Genomic DNA, 17,808 nt, shown 5'->3' on the forward strand with positions numbered 1-17,808 from the left:
CCAACGGAGGGCAAGGATCGGGCGGAAGGGTCTTGAGGGGCAGGCAGGAAGGGGGAAAGGCTGACCTGCTGGCTAGAGGCAGCCTCCACGCTCCGTGGCCTGATTACAAAAGGCACATAGTGGAAAGAGCACAGGATGTGAAGGGAGGTCTATTCCAGACCCAATTTCTCACTCGTTCGGAGACCCTGAGCAAGTCCCCAGCATCTCTCAGCTGTCGGCAGTCTACCTGCAAAATGGGAATGACAGTCACCGCTGCTCCAGTCACCCCCCACTGAGAATCAACTCATACAAAGACCGGGGAAGTTTGTAGCCCATGCAAACGTGAGCTGTCCTGTTCAAGTCAGGCTCTAAAGTTTGCTTTTTCTCGTCCACCTGCCCAACCACCAGATCCAGAGAAAGGCAGGGAGCCCCACTGGGCCCTTCCTGGGTGGCCAGCAAGGAAGGGAAAGGGTGGGACTGAGAAGTATTTCCAGCATCCCACCTCCAGGGCAATCCCAGCTCAACTCCACACCCTTAACAGTGTCTGCCCAGGAAGCTCAAATCCGCAAACCTACCCCTCTCCACCCAGCAGGACAGGGGGAGGAGCTGCGATAAGGTCTCTAACGAGTCACTGGCACATAGTAGGAGTTCATTCACACATTCTGAAGGCCTAGCTGTCCCCAAGGCCCTGCATGGGTGCTGGGGAGAAAGGGATGTCAGCTCAGGTCCTGCCCTCAAGGTGCCCGGTGTGGGAGACAGGACACAATATCGAAGAGCTGAGGAGGCCCTTGGGGAAGCCCAGAGCAGAAGAGAAGCCTGCGTGGGGACACAGACAAAGAGGACCCACCCCGTGCTGAGATGAAGTGATGTTTCTCCGGGGCCTTAAAAAACGAGGAGACATTGGTGGAGCAAAGTGAGACAGGGGAAGGCGACTTTAAGAGAGGAGAGGTGCCTGGCAAAGTCCCTGGGTAGGAACGTTTCCCACATTTGGGGACCAGCCAGGGGCTTCCTGCAGCAGCGCTTACCAGGGCCAGCAGGGAAGCAGTGAACAGTGAGGCCTCAGGGCCGGGCAGGGCCCAGAATGACCCACTGGGAGACCAAGCTCACAGTGAGAGCTGAGCAGAGGCTTCTAGCACTACTGTATGCCAGGCTGTGTTGTAAGCGTGTAACAAACTTTTTAAAAAAACTTTTATTTATTAAGTAATCTCTACCTCCAACGTGGGGCTCAAACTCACAACCCCAGGATCAAGAGTCGCACGCTCTACCACACGTGACATACTTAGTACCATTTCATGTAACCCTGTCAATAGTCCCAGGAGGTTTTACAGATGAGGAAACTGAGGCCCAGGGAAGTTTTGGCATTTGTCCAGGCTCGTACAACTAGTAAGTGGTGGAACTTAAGACTTAGACCCAGGGTGTCAGGCTCCGGAGTCCATACTGTTAACCAAACCCCTGGGTTTTATCCCACAGGTGATGGGGAGCACCCGCAGGGCTGTGGTTCAGAGAGGAGTGATGTGGTAAATTCTGATGGTAGGAAGATCAGCTCTATGGCTTGGCTGCAGACCCGTGTCCGAGTGGGAGAAAGGGGTGCAGACTCATCCCCTAGGCACGACAGGGTGATGGGGAACACAGCCCAGCCCAACCCAAAGCTGATCACACACAACAGGAAGGACTTGGATTCCAAGGTCCCAGAGTGAGTCTACTAACTAACATGAATCCAGTCACCCCCCTTCTGAGTGATCACTTCAGGGCAGGCACTTTATGTTTACCTCGTTTATTCCTCCCAGCGGCCCTGCGAGGTAGTCATTATCCTTCCCATTTTGCAGATGAGGAAACTGAGGCCGGGGTAGATTAGGCAACCGGCTCAAGGCCACGTAGACAGCTCCTTAGTTCCCAGAGCCTTCTGTCATTATCACACTACAGCAAAGCATGAGGTGAATCCCACCTGGCTAAGCCTGTTATCTCTGTAAGCACTACTGTGAATATTAAATTTGGCTGTATTTTTTTTAAGATTTTATTTACTTGAGGGGCGCCTGGGTGGCACAGCGGTTAAGCATCTGCCTTCGGCTCAGGGCGTGATCCCAGCGTTATGGGATCGAGCCCCACATCAGGCTCCTCCGCTATGAGCCTGCTTCTTCCTCTCCCACTCCCCCTGCTTGTGTTCCCTCTCCCGCTGGCTGTCTCTATCTCTGTCAAATAAATAAATAAAATCTTAAAAAAAAAAAGATTTTATTTACTAGAGAGAGAGACAGACAGAGATAGTGCGAGAGAGCACAAGCAGGGAGGAGAGGGAGAAGCAGGCTTCCCGCGGAGCAGAGAGCCCGATGTGGGATGGTCTCAGGTACCCTGGGATCATGACCTGAGCCGAAGGCAGACGCTAACTGATTGAGCCACCCAGGCGCCCCTAGGCTGTATTTTTTCTATAATGGTGGATGTCAGACATCTTGAGAGGTAATGCAGAAACATTTTGAGGGAAGGGAAAGGGACTGAATTTTAGGCCTGCCTCTGTCACTAGCCCTTCTGTGTCCCTCTGAGCACGTTCCTTCCTCTTGGGCCTCGGTTTCCCCATCTGTACACCTTAGAGTTGATGGACATGAGTGCTAAATTTCCTTCCACGTCATGCTCTGGGGCTCAGAGTCCTGTTAATTGTATCCTGCAAGGCTGCTCCAACCTCAGGCACCAGCGAGAACACGACGCCAAATGGTTTTCCTCTGGCCGGGCAAGGCTCCTGCCCCCCAGGACCCAGGAGTCCAGGCTGGGGCCGTCAGAAGGAGGCGCCAGAGAGCAGGGCAGGGCTCTTTCCAGCTCCCCTGTGCATCCCCTATGTGGAGGGGCCCTAGCCTTGTCTGCCTGCAGCCCCTGCACCCCCCGCACTAGCTAAACTGCAGAGTCTGGGAGCCAGGACCCGGGCCCCAGCTCTACCCCTGCCCCTGCTGTGACCTTGTTCAGTCTCCTTCCCTCCCAGACTGACTCCCGGCTCCCATCTGGAGTCTGGAACGAAGGGGTTGGGCGGGATGCGGAAGGCTCCTGCCAGCTCTGACATTTATTATTTCAGGGTCCCTCAGCCTCTCGCTGTTTTCCTTCCTGCACGGCCGGAGCCCGTGACTGGCTGTGGTCCCCCTCAGCTGGGCCCCTGCAGATGTCTCCCCAGCCAGGGAAGCTGCTCAGCCTCCCCAGCTGCCCCTTGCAGGGTGGTGAGGAGCGGGGAGGAAGAGGGGTTGCAGGAAGGGAGCCGCACCCTCAACGTAAGCTGAGGCCTCTGCAAACCCCAAGTTTCCTGGCTGGGATTTTTCTCGGGAGACTGCTAGGCAGTGATGAGCTAAGACAGCAAGAACTCTGCCGGACCGATCGCCTTAGATTCCCGTCTGACTCCTGGCCCCAAGCCCTGAATTCCACCCAACTCTGCAGACAGCCTGGCCTGCCCTCTCTGGGTAGAGGAGCCAAGGGTCCCCCGCCTCCCGTTCTCTGGTTCCCTTATTGGCCTAGATGAATCCCCTCCCTGCGCCCAACTGGATATCCATCACTGACCCCATAAACCCCAGTCCTACCCAGCTTTGCAATTTCCTCAACATGCCAGGCTGTTGCCAGCCGCCAAGCTTTTGCTCATGCTGTTCCCGCTGCCTGGACGGTCCCTCCCCCATTCCACCTAGTAGACACTTAGCCTTCCGGGACTCTGCTTAGGTCACCACCTCCCTACCTCTACAGAACTGACACCTCCAGAACCCATCCCTCCTGCCTTTAGGCTTCCCTGTGCCCATCGGGGCATTCGTGGCCCTTAGGTACCACGCGTCTGACTTCCCACTGGGGCTGAAGACCCAAAGGGCGGGGATCGGCTCATTTGCCTTTGAATCCACAGCACCCAGCACAGCGCCCAGCACGTGAATAGCCACAAACGTTTGTGGAATGAATAACTGAATGGATGAATATTAGCAAGGCCCTATGTGAACACAGAAAAAGCAACAGGAGCTCCGGACTCCAGCTTTCACATCACACTGTGTTGAGGTCCAAATTCTCTTTCCGATAGTCTTAGCTGAGTGACCTGGAGCAAGTGACTTAGTTTCTCAGAGCCTCCATTTCTCCATCTGTCAAATGGGATAATAACAGCATCTATCTCACAGGCATTTCAGCCTGTAGCCCAGTGCCCTGCGTACAGGAAGGGGGCTGTAGCCTAACTCTCCTGCCCAGCAACCATCTTCTCTGTACACCCAGGCCCTGAGACCCACACCCCCCAGCTACCAGGGGAATCACCTGGAGCACTCCAAAAAGTAAGGATACCAGACCTATTAAATCAGAGTCAGGCATGACCTACGGAGTGAGAGGTCAAGCACTCCCAAGGGCTTTGAACGGCCAAGTCCAGATCCTGGCTTTGCCACTTACTGCTAGTAGAGTTTGTCAGATTGAGCAAACATAAACATAGGACATACAGTTATACTTGAATTTCAGATCATCAGTGAATAATTTTTTTAGGATAAATATGTCCCAGATATTGCATGGGCATCCTGGATATTATCTGGCGATCCTGTTTACTAAGCTGTTAGTCTCTCTGCGCCTTCACTTCCTTATGGATTACAGGGGTTAGAGTCGGGAAATGCTTACAGCACGGCCTGCTGTTTGCTGTTCCTATTTTTATTGCTTTTAAAGCCACCCAGATGACATGAAAGAACCTTGCAAACATGACACTAACTGAAAGAAACCAGACATGAAAGGCCACATATTGGAGGAGTCCACTGATATGAAATATTCAGAACAGGCAAATCCAGAGGGACAGAGAGTGGCCAGGGGCTGGGGGAGAGGCAGTGGGGAATGACTACGAAGGAGCACAGCATTTCTTTTTGGGGTGAGGAGATATTCTGGAGTAAGAGGTCGGTCTGGACAGAAAAGACCCTGGACCTGCATGCTTTAAAATGGTTAAAATGGTGAATTTTACTTTCATTTAAAATAATAATAATAATAAATAAATAAAATGGTGAATTTTATCTCAATTTTAAGAAATCTACCTAAAAGCAACCCCGGGGACTGTCACATGCAGTCAGGACAGACTCACGGAGGCCCTCAATAAACGTTTGATGAAGAAATGAGTGGTTGAGAGGCAGCAAAAGGCAGGGCTGAGGGAAGAAACTGCCTGGTCCAGAACTGGGCTCAGCTCTTCACTCCTGGACACCCACACGGGACACAAGATTCCCCTTTTGGCTCTGGTGCCAGGACAGCCCAGATAATTTTAGCGATCACTCGTAATAATGGCTTCATTCCTGTTGCAATGATCTCGTTTCCTCTGTGTGGTTCCTGATCTTTTTAGCTATCCCACATGCAAGTGTAATTGTGTTTTTAGTAAAAGTGACTTTTAAAAAGTTAAGTATCTGCTATGTGCAAGAAATATGCTAGATGCTTTATATGTAATCCCCTTGAACGACCCCACAAGATAGTTATCATCGCCCATGATTTACAGATGGGGAAACTGAGACTCAGAAAGGTGAAGTCATGTGCCTGAGGTCACACAGCCAATAGGAATTCAAACCCAGGTTTGTCAGATGTCAGTCCCTGGACTCTCTCCTTAGACCTCAGCCTCCTCTCTGTAGGCTGTGGCTTGTCAATCAGCTCTCCACGGGCATAAGTCCTTCTCCTTTCCAGATGGGCGTCTTGTCTCGTCATCGCCATGCCCTCAGAACCTATCTTCCTGCCTTTGCACACAGCGGGTGTTCGGTAAGTTCGGCAACCTCACGTGGGCATGCCAAAGCTCACCACAATCGTTTTCACCCTGACTGCTCATCCCTCGCCTGGGGAACTTCTGAACGGCTCACGTGTCCGGGCCTCACCCCTGGGAGATTCTCATAAAGTCGGTCTGGGTGGAGCCTACAGCATTTGAAGTTCTTAAAAGCTCAGTCAAGGTCAAAAGCCAGCTGAGTTAGAGAACATTTAGCAGCTGTTCCGAGGTCAGCCTCCTGTACCCTCCACAGTAAGGCCCACTCACCGACCCCAGTGAGGCCCAGTCACAGTGCTCCCAGGACAGAGGGCGCCCAGGGCTCTGCCCCAGAGACTGGGGAACTCACTGTTCCTCCACGGGCCACACTGCCTCATGTGCTCTGGGCCCAGGCGCTAGGCCCATTGAAAGGATCTTCTGGCAGGGCACCTAGGTGGCTCAGCTGGTTGAGCGTCTGGCTCTTGGTTTCGGCTCAGGTCATGATCTCAGGGTCATGAGATCGAGCCCTGCGTTGGGCTCCATGCTCAGTGGGGAGTCTGCTTGAGGTTCCCTCTCTGTCCCTCCCCTGCTCGCTCACTCTCTCTTTCTCTCTCAAACAAATAAATAACAATTAAAAAAAAAAAAAAGGATCTTTTAGCAACAACGTCTGTCTGAGGACTAGACTACCAAACTGCCTTCGGGAAAAGCATTTCCCTTCTGCCATGCCCCGAAGTTCCAGTTTCTGTCCTCAAACCTGCTCCCACCTGGGAAAACCCTCTTGGTGCAGGTCCCCAGCCATCATCCCCTGTGTCTGCTCCCCATCTCAGGAGAACCTCTCATCGGCCCGCTCCTCGGATCAGTCCAGGCCAGTATAGAGGGGAAGCCAGCACTAGCCCTGCTCCTAACCTGTTCATCCACGACCGCCATGTTGCCACGCTCAAGGGTTGTGTCCGCCATTTTCTTATTTTTGCCTCTGGACATCTAGGCAGCGTCTGACTGAGCTGAGCATGGCTCCCTCCTCCAAACATTCCTCTCCTGGCTTCTGGGGCACTGTACTCTCTTGAATTCCCTCCTTCCCCACTGGCAGCTCCTTCTCAGCCTCCTTCCCCCCTTATTCTCTCAGCCCCGGAGCTCCCCAGAGCTTGGACCCAGGGCCCTCTTCATGCCTCTCCCTGGGCGATCTCATCCATTCCCTCAGCTTTAAACACCAGCTACTGTAATGTATGCACACGTGGTCCATGGACCGCCCGCATGAGCGTCTCCTGGGATGCTGGTTAAAATGCAGATTCCCAGGCAGCCCCCCTCCCTGCTGGCAAATTGGCCAAGGACATTTGCCACTTTTTGCCAGTCTGGCATCTGGATCTCCTTCCTCTCTCTGCGAAATTACTTGCGGCGTAAGTCTTGGCAGAGCTTGCCTCCTACAAAAGCTGACAAGACCAAATGCTTGCGGTTCCAGACCCCCTTGCAGCTAGGGTCCCGGTGTGGGCGTGAGGCTGGGCCAAGCAGGCACTCACTGCAGACTCCGAATCAGGAGCGGAGAGTGGAGGATCTTATGCTGGTGGGGACAGCAATGAGGGAGCCCAGTCTCCAAGGACGGCGGCAGTAACAAGCTGTGACATTTAGCCCCTGGCGGCAGTGTCCTCGCCAAACTGGCTCAGTGGAGTGACTCTGGCTGAGAGCCTGCCTGCTGCCTCACCCCAGCTCTCCAGCTTCCCAGAAATTCTGTGACCTACTGAATATTCCCTTTCAATGAACTCCTTTTTTGTGTGAAGCGGCTCAGGTTGGTTCCTGTTGTTTGCAGTGAGAGGCCTAAGCAAGATACAGCTGCTGAATTAGACTCTCTACAAGTGGTATCAGGTGATTCTTACCCAGACGCAAGTTTGAAACCCACTATCTCAACTCTGACAACTCTCCAATGTGTATCTCCAGCCCACTCCTTTCATCTCCAGACTCATATATCCGAAACAAACAAACACACTCAGATATCCGAACGCCTTGACATCTCCACTTGGATGTCTCAAAGACCTATGAGATTGCACAAACAGGATTCCTGACTTTCCCCCAAACCTGTTTCTCTCCCAGATTTCCCCTTCCTAGGAAAGGGTAAATGGAACTCTTCCTTAGGAAGCTGGGGACCGTTCTTGACCACCCCCCACATGCACTCCATCAACAAGTCTTAACATTGCTATGTAAAATACTTCTAGAATCTGTCCACTTCTCTCCTCCACCAGTCACGGCCCTACCCACATTTCCATCATCTCTTCCATGAACGGCTGCAACAGCGTCCTTGGGTTTTCTCCTGCTCCCTCCAATCTGATCTCCACATGGCAGCTGATATGATCTTTCTAGAACAGAAATTGGATCATGCTGCTTGCCTGCAAAACAGATAAAATCCAAACCTGCTACCAGGGCCTACAAGCTTGAATATGATCTGGCCCCTGCCTGCCTTCCCAAACTCCTCTGGTCTTGCTCTTCCATCTGCTCATCACTACACTTCTGCCCCTCTGGCCTCCTTTCAGTATCAGATACTTTATGTTCTTTACTGCCCCAGGGCCTTTGCTTAAGCTGTTCCCTCGATCTGGAGCACCCTCACACCATTATTCTCTATTAATGCTTCTTTTTAGTTTTCTTCTTGTATTCGTTATCCAACCAATGTTTTCTGAGCACCTACTATGGTGTTATGGTAAATACCAGGGGTACAGTGGTGAGATTAGATTCTATTCTCATGGAAGTCAAAATCGAGTGAGAAATCAGATTTTAATAACATCATTATACAAATAAATACAAAGTATATCTATGATGTGTGCTGCAAAGGAGAGAGATATGGTGCTATTAGGGAGAACTGAGCTAGAATAAAAGCAGAGAGACAAGTTAAGAGGCCACTGTAGTGTGCCACGGGAGAGGTGATGGTGGTTTGGACCAGCGTCGGGATGTAGAGAAGAGGGCAGGCTGTGGAGATGTTTATAGAACAGGTGACCCTTGGTGATGAAGGATGCATGTGGAGGTACAAGGTTTCTGGCCAGTGTAACAGAATAGAGGGAGGAACCACTCACAGAGAAGGGGATACTGGAAGGGCCAGCCTGTGCAGGAAGTCATGAGTGTGGATTTGGACATGTTGAGAAGTGAAATAGCCAAGTGAGCAGCTGAACATGAGGGTCTGGGCTGGATATGCCAATGTGTGAGCGAGTCACTTAAAGATGAGAGAGGACCGAAGCCATGGGTGTGGATGGGATTGTCTGGGGAGGGGCTAGCATGCAAAGAAATGAGGACCCAGGACCAAAGCCCAAGGAAGGCCTTGACCAGGAGAATGAGCCTTCATGCCACTTATCACAACATGCAATTACTTACTTGTTTGTTAATCTGTTTACTAGTCTTCCCCAGAAGACTTGTAAGCACAACAGAGCAAGGCCTGTATTTCTTTTAATAAGCAATGTGTCCACCCGGCACGTAATATAGGGCCTGGCACTGAGCAGTCCCCAGGCACTATGCTGGCTGCTGTGCCCCTCAGCAGGACTGGCCTCATCCATTCCTTGGACAACATGACTGGGTTCACTGGTCCCCAGTGTCCAGCAAAAAACCCAGTGACGAATTGGCAGTCACGGCCTTCTAAGTCATGCTACACTCCATGTGTTTTGTTTTTTAAAGTAGGCTCCACGCCCAGCACAGAGCCCAACTCAGGGCCTGAACTCACCACCCTGAGATCAAGACCCAAGCTGGGATCAGGCGCCGGATGTCCGACCAACTGAGCCACCCAGGCGCGCCGAGCTCTCCATCTTTGTAATTCCACTGAACCTGTGCTTTCCAAACTGGGGTCCATCTACACCTGGACAACCAAGTAGGCAGAAAACAGGACGAGTACCGTGCCTCTCCCTGGATCTTAGATGGTGCATCGGGGGCAGGCACTTTCCCAGCTCTGCCCCTCTTCTCTGAGAAGCGTTCCGTCCCATAGCACAGGCCCCTGTAGCCACGCTTCCCCTGCCTAAGTCTAGCCTTCCGTGACCTTTGCTGATGAAACCAGAGGAGGAAAGCCATTTTCTAGAACACATCCAGAAGCAGCGCCAGGCCATCAACCTCTCCGCCAGGAACTGGGAAGTGGGACCCACGACCGGCTTGGTTACCTTCAGACACGAGACCAGTGAGGTCACAGGAATGTGGGGGCTGAAGCTGCCTATCTTCCCCAGAAGACTGTGTGATACCTTCCGGGGCCTGTGTGATGACAAGTGAGCAAAAGCACCGTTCAGATGTGCAGAAAGAAACAGAGGCAAGAGAGCCAGAATGATGAAGCAGCTGCCTTTGTTCCTGACGACTTCCCAGCCCAAGCGAGGCCCTGGCGCGGTCTCCTATTACTTGCCTCGCTCCAGTCCCACGAGGCCCCTCTAATTCCTTAAAACAAGTTTCCTTTCAACATAAACAGCTTGAGAGGGCTTGTGTTTCTTGCAAACACACAATCTCGAAGATTACATAATTCTTATTCTTTTTTGTAAAACAAATAAAGACACATGATGAAGCGGAATATAAAAGTCACAAGAGTATTAGCAACAAAATTCTTCCTAAAACAAGATTCAAAAAAAAAAAAAAAAGCAAAAGCCACAAAGGAAAAGACAAATCTGACTCCAATAAAATATGAACTATGTAATATAAGACATGATACTAATCGAGGTAAACATCCTTCTAACCACCAGCCCCTTACGATTATGTGTTTTCTTTGAAGACATTCATTGGGAAGCACACATATTTCCACAGCTATTACCTCCGGGGAGAGTATAAGGCTCGTGAGGCACGATGAGAGGTGACTTTTGCCTTTTCTGCTATGTTTTTATATGTTTTAATTATAAATGATGTCTTTATAATACTATACGCTAACTATATTGGAATTAAAATTTAAAACTTAATAAAAAATTATCATGTCCTGTGTGCAATTAAAACTACATTAACCTTCCAATAGATATATGAGACACAAGCCTCGGGAGATCTCCTATTTGTGGAAGACTGCTTTATCTAAGATCTAGCAGGAGATCGAAGTTCACCAGTAGTTTGAGATGCGCACTATAGCATGAATTTTCAGCACTGGTCAAAATGGCTTACGTGGCTCCTGAATATGCTCTCTTCCTACCAGTGTCCAAATTCACTCACTTACCCTCTCTACTGGATGATGGAGGTCTTCCATTTTTCAAGACCCAGCTGGAAGTCACCTCCTCCAGGAAGCTCTCCCTGACTGCACCAGTCCTCACTGTTCTCTCACTCCCCCACCCTACTGGCCTCTTATGGCACCTTTCTATACTTTTTTCTAGGCACTCAGGACAGACTCCTGTGATTCCTACTTATCTCCTTAAGATAGGCCACATCTCCCCAGCCAGCCAGCAACCCAGAGCAGCATCTCCATGTCCTTGGTGCCTAGCCCAGAGATGGCACGAACCGGATAGGGAATACACTTAGAGTCGGACAGACCCACTATGTGACATTAGGTGACTGCCTTAACCTTCTTGGGCCCATTTCCCCCTGAGCTCTTGTGAATAAAAGTGAGATGATGACTGTAAAGGGGCCCAGTACAGGAAAGAGGTGGTTGACAGAATGATTATTTGTCTTAATATTCCCTCACATTTGTATAGTGTTTCACAACTAAAAACAAAAAACTTACCAACCTAGAGAGGAAAGCAAGGAGTGATTACTAGACCCATTTTAAGGGTGGAATAACTGAGGTTCAGAGAGGTTACATAGAGAGAACAGACATTTGGACTTCAGAAGGAAACAGAATAGGATCAGGGGTTAGAATATTTGGGTGGCAATGCCAATTCTTCTATTACCCAGAAGGAGGAGCTTGGACAAGTCTCTTGTACTCTCTGGACATCAGTTTCCCCAACTTAAATGAGAGTTCCTAGGCGATCTCTATCTTAAAGTGTTGCTCAATGCTGACATTCTAGTTTTCAGTGGCCTGCCCAGGGTCCTTCCTAGTAGGACTGCAAAAAAGGGCTGCAAGTCCCAGGACAGAGTCTCTAGTTACTCCCGGGAAACCAGCAGAGACAGGAAGACCTGCTTTAAGAATCTGTCGCATTTTAGTTCAGCCAAATGGAGCTTCAAGCCTGGGGGTGGGTTAGTCATGTCCAGAATGGGGGTAGGGGTGGAGTGGGGGAGCTGGGGGGTGGGCGGATGTCAGCATCAACCTACATGTAAATACAAACATGAATGCAAAATCAAACAGGAAACCTCAGGAAAGTCCAATCCAAAGGTCAGATTCTAACTTTTCGGACACTGAAATGCTGAAGAGAAAAGCTGTGTTTGGGTGCCACAGGCTTTCTGCTGCAAAAACAAACCCAAAAACAAACCCTCACATGCACCAAATCAAAGTCCTGAAGGCAAAAGAGGCTGGATTTTTGTCTGGCCTGAATGGGGGCAAAGCTGAGCCCTGACCAGAGTCTACGACAGCCTCCAGACCCATTCCAAGGGCTCCCCCTGCTACCTCCCCCCACTCGTTCCCCAGCACACGCAAGTGCTAACACACACCAGCCAGGCAAGGCCAGATGCACAGGCATAAATGGGCATTTCTGTCCCTGGAGAAAGGTTCGTAGTACGGTCCCTTCTCCTGCTCCTGCTCTGATTTAACATTTTAATGAACAACCCAGAGAGGAGGGTGAACCGTGAAAGCCCGAAGGATGCCAGTGGCACTGAGCTCTTCCAGGTCACGAAATGTGAGGCTATGAAGACAAACCTCAGGAAGCACGCTCCCATCAGGACAGTTTCCCTGGGAACCTCCCAGAAACACAGAATCCACATTCATAGGCGGTGGACTCCCAGTTACTGGTTCTGCCCAAGGAAAGAAGCCAAAAGGTCACTGGCTGCTTCTTATTTTAATGAAAGCCTGTAACCCTACTATGTGGAATGCACTAGGCTAGGCTCTGTGAGAGAGATGAGGACAAGAGCCCCGGTCTCTGTCTAAAAAGGTCCATCAATGAACCTGATAATCATTCCATTTATCAAGATGCATGCTTTACTCACACTGACTCATGTAATACCATAGTCCTGTGAGGTAAACATTATTATCCCATTTTATAGATGCCAAAAATGAGGCGCAAACAGATCAGGCCACATACCCAAGCTCACGCAGCTGGCAAACGGCAGGGTCAGAATTTGAACACAGCTCTGCCTCTCGCAAAGTCAATGCTCTTTCCACAATCCTCTGTCACCCCCACCGAGAGATGCACAGACTCTGGGTTGGGGGTTCAGCCTGCCGGGGAGAAGAGGAGAAGGAGATACTCCTCAAGACACTGGCCCAGGGTATTATGAACTATTGAGCTTTGTATCTGCCATACAGTAGGCGCTCAATACGCTTCTGGTGAAGGATGGAAGATGAGAGCTTCTGCTAAAGTCCCAGATGCCACCCAGTTCGGGGCACCCTCTGAAAGGGGGATGCACATCCACATTATTCTCCCTCGGCCCAAAGCCGCAGGGGGTCTGCCCTGGAACAGCCCCGCAGAGGAGGCCGGGGAGAACGCAGCAGGTCGGGAGAAGAGGAATGAACTCCAGTACGCACGGGAATGGGGTGGGGCAGCCTGCAAGGGCGAAAGAAAAGGCCGGGGACGCGTTGCTGGGAAAGACAAAGAGAAAAGGGGAGGGGAGGGGAGACTACAAACTTGCCAACAGCCTGGCCAAGGTGAACCCCGGCTCCTGGCGCCTTCTCATTCGCATTCATTCCACAAGCGCCGGCCAAATCTCAGAACCAGCAGCCAGGGGGAGGAGGCCTCCCTGCAGCCGGGGAGAAGTAAGTTCAGGACTGAGGCGGGAAGGCCTGTGTTCCAGGACGGGAGTGACTTGGGGAGCAAACTTGTGGGGCTCCGAAGATGAAAACCCAAACAGAAGCAGTGAAGCACTGAACAAACACGCATGCGACGGGGCAGGTCAACAAGAGCACTGGGGTTATGACCCCGACCTGTGAAGTCTGTCAGCGAGATGACCTCAAGGCCCCCCGCACAAAAAGTCCCTCGGGCCCCCCCCCCGGACTCGACAGTGAGGGCACCGATGTTTGAGATGCACTCGTTTCTCACAGATCTAGAGAGGGGTCAGGTTTCCGGGGCGCGGTAAGGGCCAACGCAGCTCCGGTCACGCCCGTGAAGGTCAAGGAGAGGCCCTGCCGGGACCCCCGACCCCTCCCGCCTCGGCCCCCTCACCTCCTCCCGCGCCAGTGCCGCCCCCCGGCACCGGGGCATCTTGGCGGCAAAGGCGGCGGCCCCGGCCGGGGAGCTGAGGTCGTCCGCAGTGACGGCCAGGAACTCGGCGACGCTGAGCTGCTCGGGCATGGCGGGCGCGGGGCGGGGGCGCCGGGACTGCCAGAGCGGGGCGCGGGGGGCGCTCGCAGCAACTAGCTGGGCCGGCCTCACAGCCCGCCGCGAGCGCCGTCGGAGCCTCCGCACGCCCCGCCCCCTTCTCGCCGCCCCGCCCCCGACCGCCTTCGCCCGGCACTGCCGCGTCCCCTCGCGTCCTGGGAGCCCAGAGCTTCCCCACTCCGCCAGCCTTTAGGCTCCGCCCCTGGCCTTCCAGCCTCTTCCCCCCACCCCCTTAGCTTGGACAACCCGGCCCAGGCCCCTCGCCGGGCTCCCCAGCCCCACCCCCAGGCCTCCCAGCCCGAGAGCTCCGCCCCTGACTCGCTGCCCCGCCCCCGGCCCCCCCGGCCCGGCTCCTCGGCCCCGCCCCCAGGCTGCGGAGCCCGGGAGCTCCGCCTCTCGCCCGGCTCCTCAGCCCCGCCCCTAGGCCTCCCAGCCCCTGAGAGCTCCGCCCCTGACTCGCTGCCCCGCCCCCGGCCCCTAGCCGGGCTCCTCGGCCCCGCCCCCAGCCCGCCCAGCCCCTGAGAACTCTGTCCTGACTCTGCACCTCCCGGGCCTCGCTAGAAGTTCTTCTGCCGCATCTCCCTCTCGGCCCCTCCACGGCCACGCCCCCTTTTAATCCCTCTCCGGGGCCTCCCAAATTTGCTTCCCTCCCACCGCCCGCGTGCCGCGTCCCGGCGCCCTTCCTGCAGGCGCCTTGTCTCTTACGGATTCGCTCCCAGCCCCCGTGACCTCGCCCCTTCAGCCTCACCCCGGCTCCGGCCCCCATCTCTCCACCAAGCCCACCTGTTCTCGGCCCCCCTTTCCGCTCCCAACTGCACCACTCCCTTACTCCGCACACCCAGCTCTCGGCCTCGGCTCTGTGGCCCACCCGCCATTTGGCTTCGGCCCCTGCGGGGTCTATGTGGCTCAGTGCCCTTGGGTAGCTGCGTGATCTGGGGGAAAGTACATTCCTTCCTGGAACTTCAGTTTCCTTCTCTGCAAAGTGAGAAGTCTGATGCCCACTAAATTGCGATTTTGCGAGGAAAGAACCTAACACGTGCGTGTACAGAATAAGCGCTGAGCCACCTGCTCCCCCTTGCCGACCATCTCACCGTGCTCTCATTCTTCTTGGGCTCAGCATGGTGCCTGTCACGCCTGAACCCTGCTCCCCATCCGTATGGGGCTGAAGACTGCCGCTCTGCCCCATTATTAACCCTTGCCTCTTGGCAACCACTTATATCCTTGGGTGGATGAGGAACGGGGTTCAGGATAGAAATCCACTTAGGGGGCACCTGGGTGGCGCAGTCGTTAAAGCGTCTGCCTTCCGCTCAGGGCGTGATCCTGGCGATCTGGGATCGAGCCCCACATCAGGCTCTTCCGCTATGAGCCTGCTTCTTCCTCTCCCACTCCCCCTGCTGTGTTCCCTCTCTCGCTGGCTGTCTCTCTGTCACATAAATAAATAAAATCTTTAAAAAAAAAAATAAATCCACTTAGGTTTTGATCTGGAGCCTGAAGTCCTATGGAAAGGATTTCTTCAGGTAAAAAAATCAGGGAAGCACAGCGATGAAGAATAGTGGGTTTGGAATTTGATAGATCTGAGTTCCAATCCTGCTTGCTGCTGTTGACCAGCTGTGTGCAGCTGAGCAAATTGCTTGCTTCTCTAAACTTGAATTTTCTTTCTTTCTTTTTTTTTTTTGAGTGGGAGAAAAAGGCAGGGGGAGGGGCAGAGGGAGAGAGAGAATCTTAAGCGGACTCCACGCCCAGCGCCGAACCCAACCGGGCTGATCTCACAACCCTGAGATCATGACCTGAGGCAAAATCAAGAGTCCCAGGCTCCCCCAAACCTAATTTTCTCCTCTTAAAGTGGCCTAATAGTAATCTTCTCCATAAGGTGATTGAGAGTATTACATACTTTACATAGGGAAAAAAACCCCACTAAAAATATACACACTAAGGTATTACCTGCTGAGAACATTATGAGCAATTTGTTTCTTTCAGCTGATCTGTATATCCTAACTTCTCTGTAAGAAGCATATACTACTTGTGTAATGGAATTAAAAGTTGAAAAACTGTGTACAGTCAGGTGGAGGAGACAGAACAAATATTCTGTGAAATACAACTCAGTCACCCTTCAACCCACTCCAGTCTGTTTTCAGCAGGAACCCCTCCAGTGGTATTTCAAGGTCAGCTAGGATCTCTCTCTTAAAATGCAACAGGCACTTTTCTTGCTTGACTTCTAGGAGCATTTTGCACTGTAAACCACTCCCTCCTTCTTGAAACGCTCTTTCCTTTGAATTCGGCGACAATTATTTTCCTTGGTGGTCTTCCTCTCTCTCTGGCTGCTCCCCCCGGCCCTTTCTCAGATGTTCTTCCTCTGCATGTATCTTAAATGCTGAAATCATTGGGAGCTCTCTGCTAGACCCTTTGCTCTTCTCACTCTGCCCAGGCTTCTGGACACTTTCATCCATCCCCATCACCTTCCTTCACACCATTAATGTCGATGCTTTCTGTGTTAGTTTCCTACTGGGGCTGTAACAGATTATTGCGAACTTGGTGGGTTCAAACAACACACATTTATTCTCTTACAGTTCTGGAGGTCAGAAGTCTGAAATGAGTTTCACTGCACGGGAATCAAAGTACCAGCAAGGCTGCACTCCCTCTGGAGGCACGTAGGTGGGCATATCCATTTCCTTACCTTTCCCAGCTTCTAGAATTGCATTTACATTCTTTGGCTTATAGTCAACTTCCTCCATCTTCAAGGGCATCTTGCTTCTGTGTCATATCATATTGCTTTCATTTCTGCCGTCAAATCTCCCTCAGTCTCCATTTTATAAGCACATTTGTGATTACATTTAGAAGCCGCCCAGATAATCCACAATAATTTCCCTATCTCAGGATCTTTAAATTAATCACATCTGCAAAACTCCTTTTGGTATATGAGATATTTATAGGTTCCAGGTATTAGGACCTGCATATCTTTGGGGGCCATTATTGAGCCTAGCATATCTTCCAAGGCTCTAGCTCCAGCTCGGACCCTTCTCTGGCTTACGATGTATGTATCCAACGGCCCATGGGATGGTTTCACATGCTTATCTCACAGACAGACCTCTCAAACTCTACATTGTCTAAAACTGAATTCACCATCTTGTACCCTGCCCCCGGCCCTGGCTCCTTCTCTGTCCCTGTCTTGGTGAAAGGTACCACCACGTACCCCCTTGGTATCCTCCTCTCCATCTCCTTCCACCAACCTCCACTCAATCAAGTTTTATCACTATCTCCTGAGGTCTCACCAGTATGGCCACCTTCTTCTCCAGGCCAACCCCATCCAGGCCAAGCCACCTCTCACCTCCTCACAGGTCTCCCTGCCCCCAGTCTTGCATGTCTGATCTGATACTGCCCTGCTTAGAGCTCTTCAATGGTCCGTGTTGCTCTCTGGGTGAAAGATGAAACTTTTTTTTCATGGCTAGCTGGTCCTGCATGATCTTGTTCCTCCTGCCATTTACAGCCTTATCTCTCACCCCAACCCCTATCCCTGACATCATCTGAGCCCTCTCGCTATACTGCCTGCTGCCTGTAATACTCCCCCACCTCCTTTCAGCTGCCCAAATTCAATGTCATTTGCTTCAGGAAACCTTCCCCAGTGTCCTAGCGATTCGCGTCGGACCCGGTATGCCCTGCTACAGCTCTTCTCACTCTGCCCTGGAATCACCTGCGTGCTGATCTGGGTTTCTGGCCCACGTATTTATTTACTGAGCGCTTACTCTGTACCAGTCACAATGCCAAGGGCTGTACAAGCAGTGGTTTGCTCAATACCTCCACCAACCCAGTGAGGCAGGTAACATTATTCTTGCCATC

At 52.1% G+C, this 17,808-nt stretch overlaps 1 protein-coding gene across 2 annotated transcripts in view; it reads right to left on the minus strand.

The window, feature by feature from the left end:
- Nucleotides 1-13,976, minus strand: part of ASAP3 (ArfGAP with SH3 domain, ankyrin repeat and PH domain 3) — a 46,935-nt gene extending 32,959 nt beyond the window's left edge. Inside the window, exon 1 of one of the 2 annotated variants that reach the window (XM_040618958.1) lies at nt 13,819-13,962. In XM_040618958.1, the coding sequence (XP_040474892.1) occupies nt 13,819-13,947 (129 nt within the window). In that variant the 5' untranslated portion in view covers nt 13,948-13,962. Of the gene's footprint in view, nt 1-13,818 lie in introns of both variants that reach the window. The other variant, XM_040618959.1, reaches the window with a different exon arrangement.
- Nucleotides 13,977-17,808: the final 3,832 nt, after the last annotated feature.

The sequence above is a fragment of the Ursus maritimus genome, unplaced genomic scaffold (assembly GCF_017311325.1).
Source record: "Ursus maritimus isolate PB19 unplaced genomic scaffold, ASM1731132v1 scaffold_32, whole genome shotgun sequence".
Taxonomy (NCBI): Eukaryota; Metazoa; Chordata; class Mammalia; order Carnivora; family Ursidae; genus Ursus; species Ursus maritimus.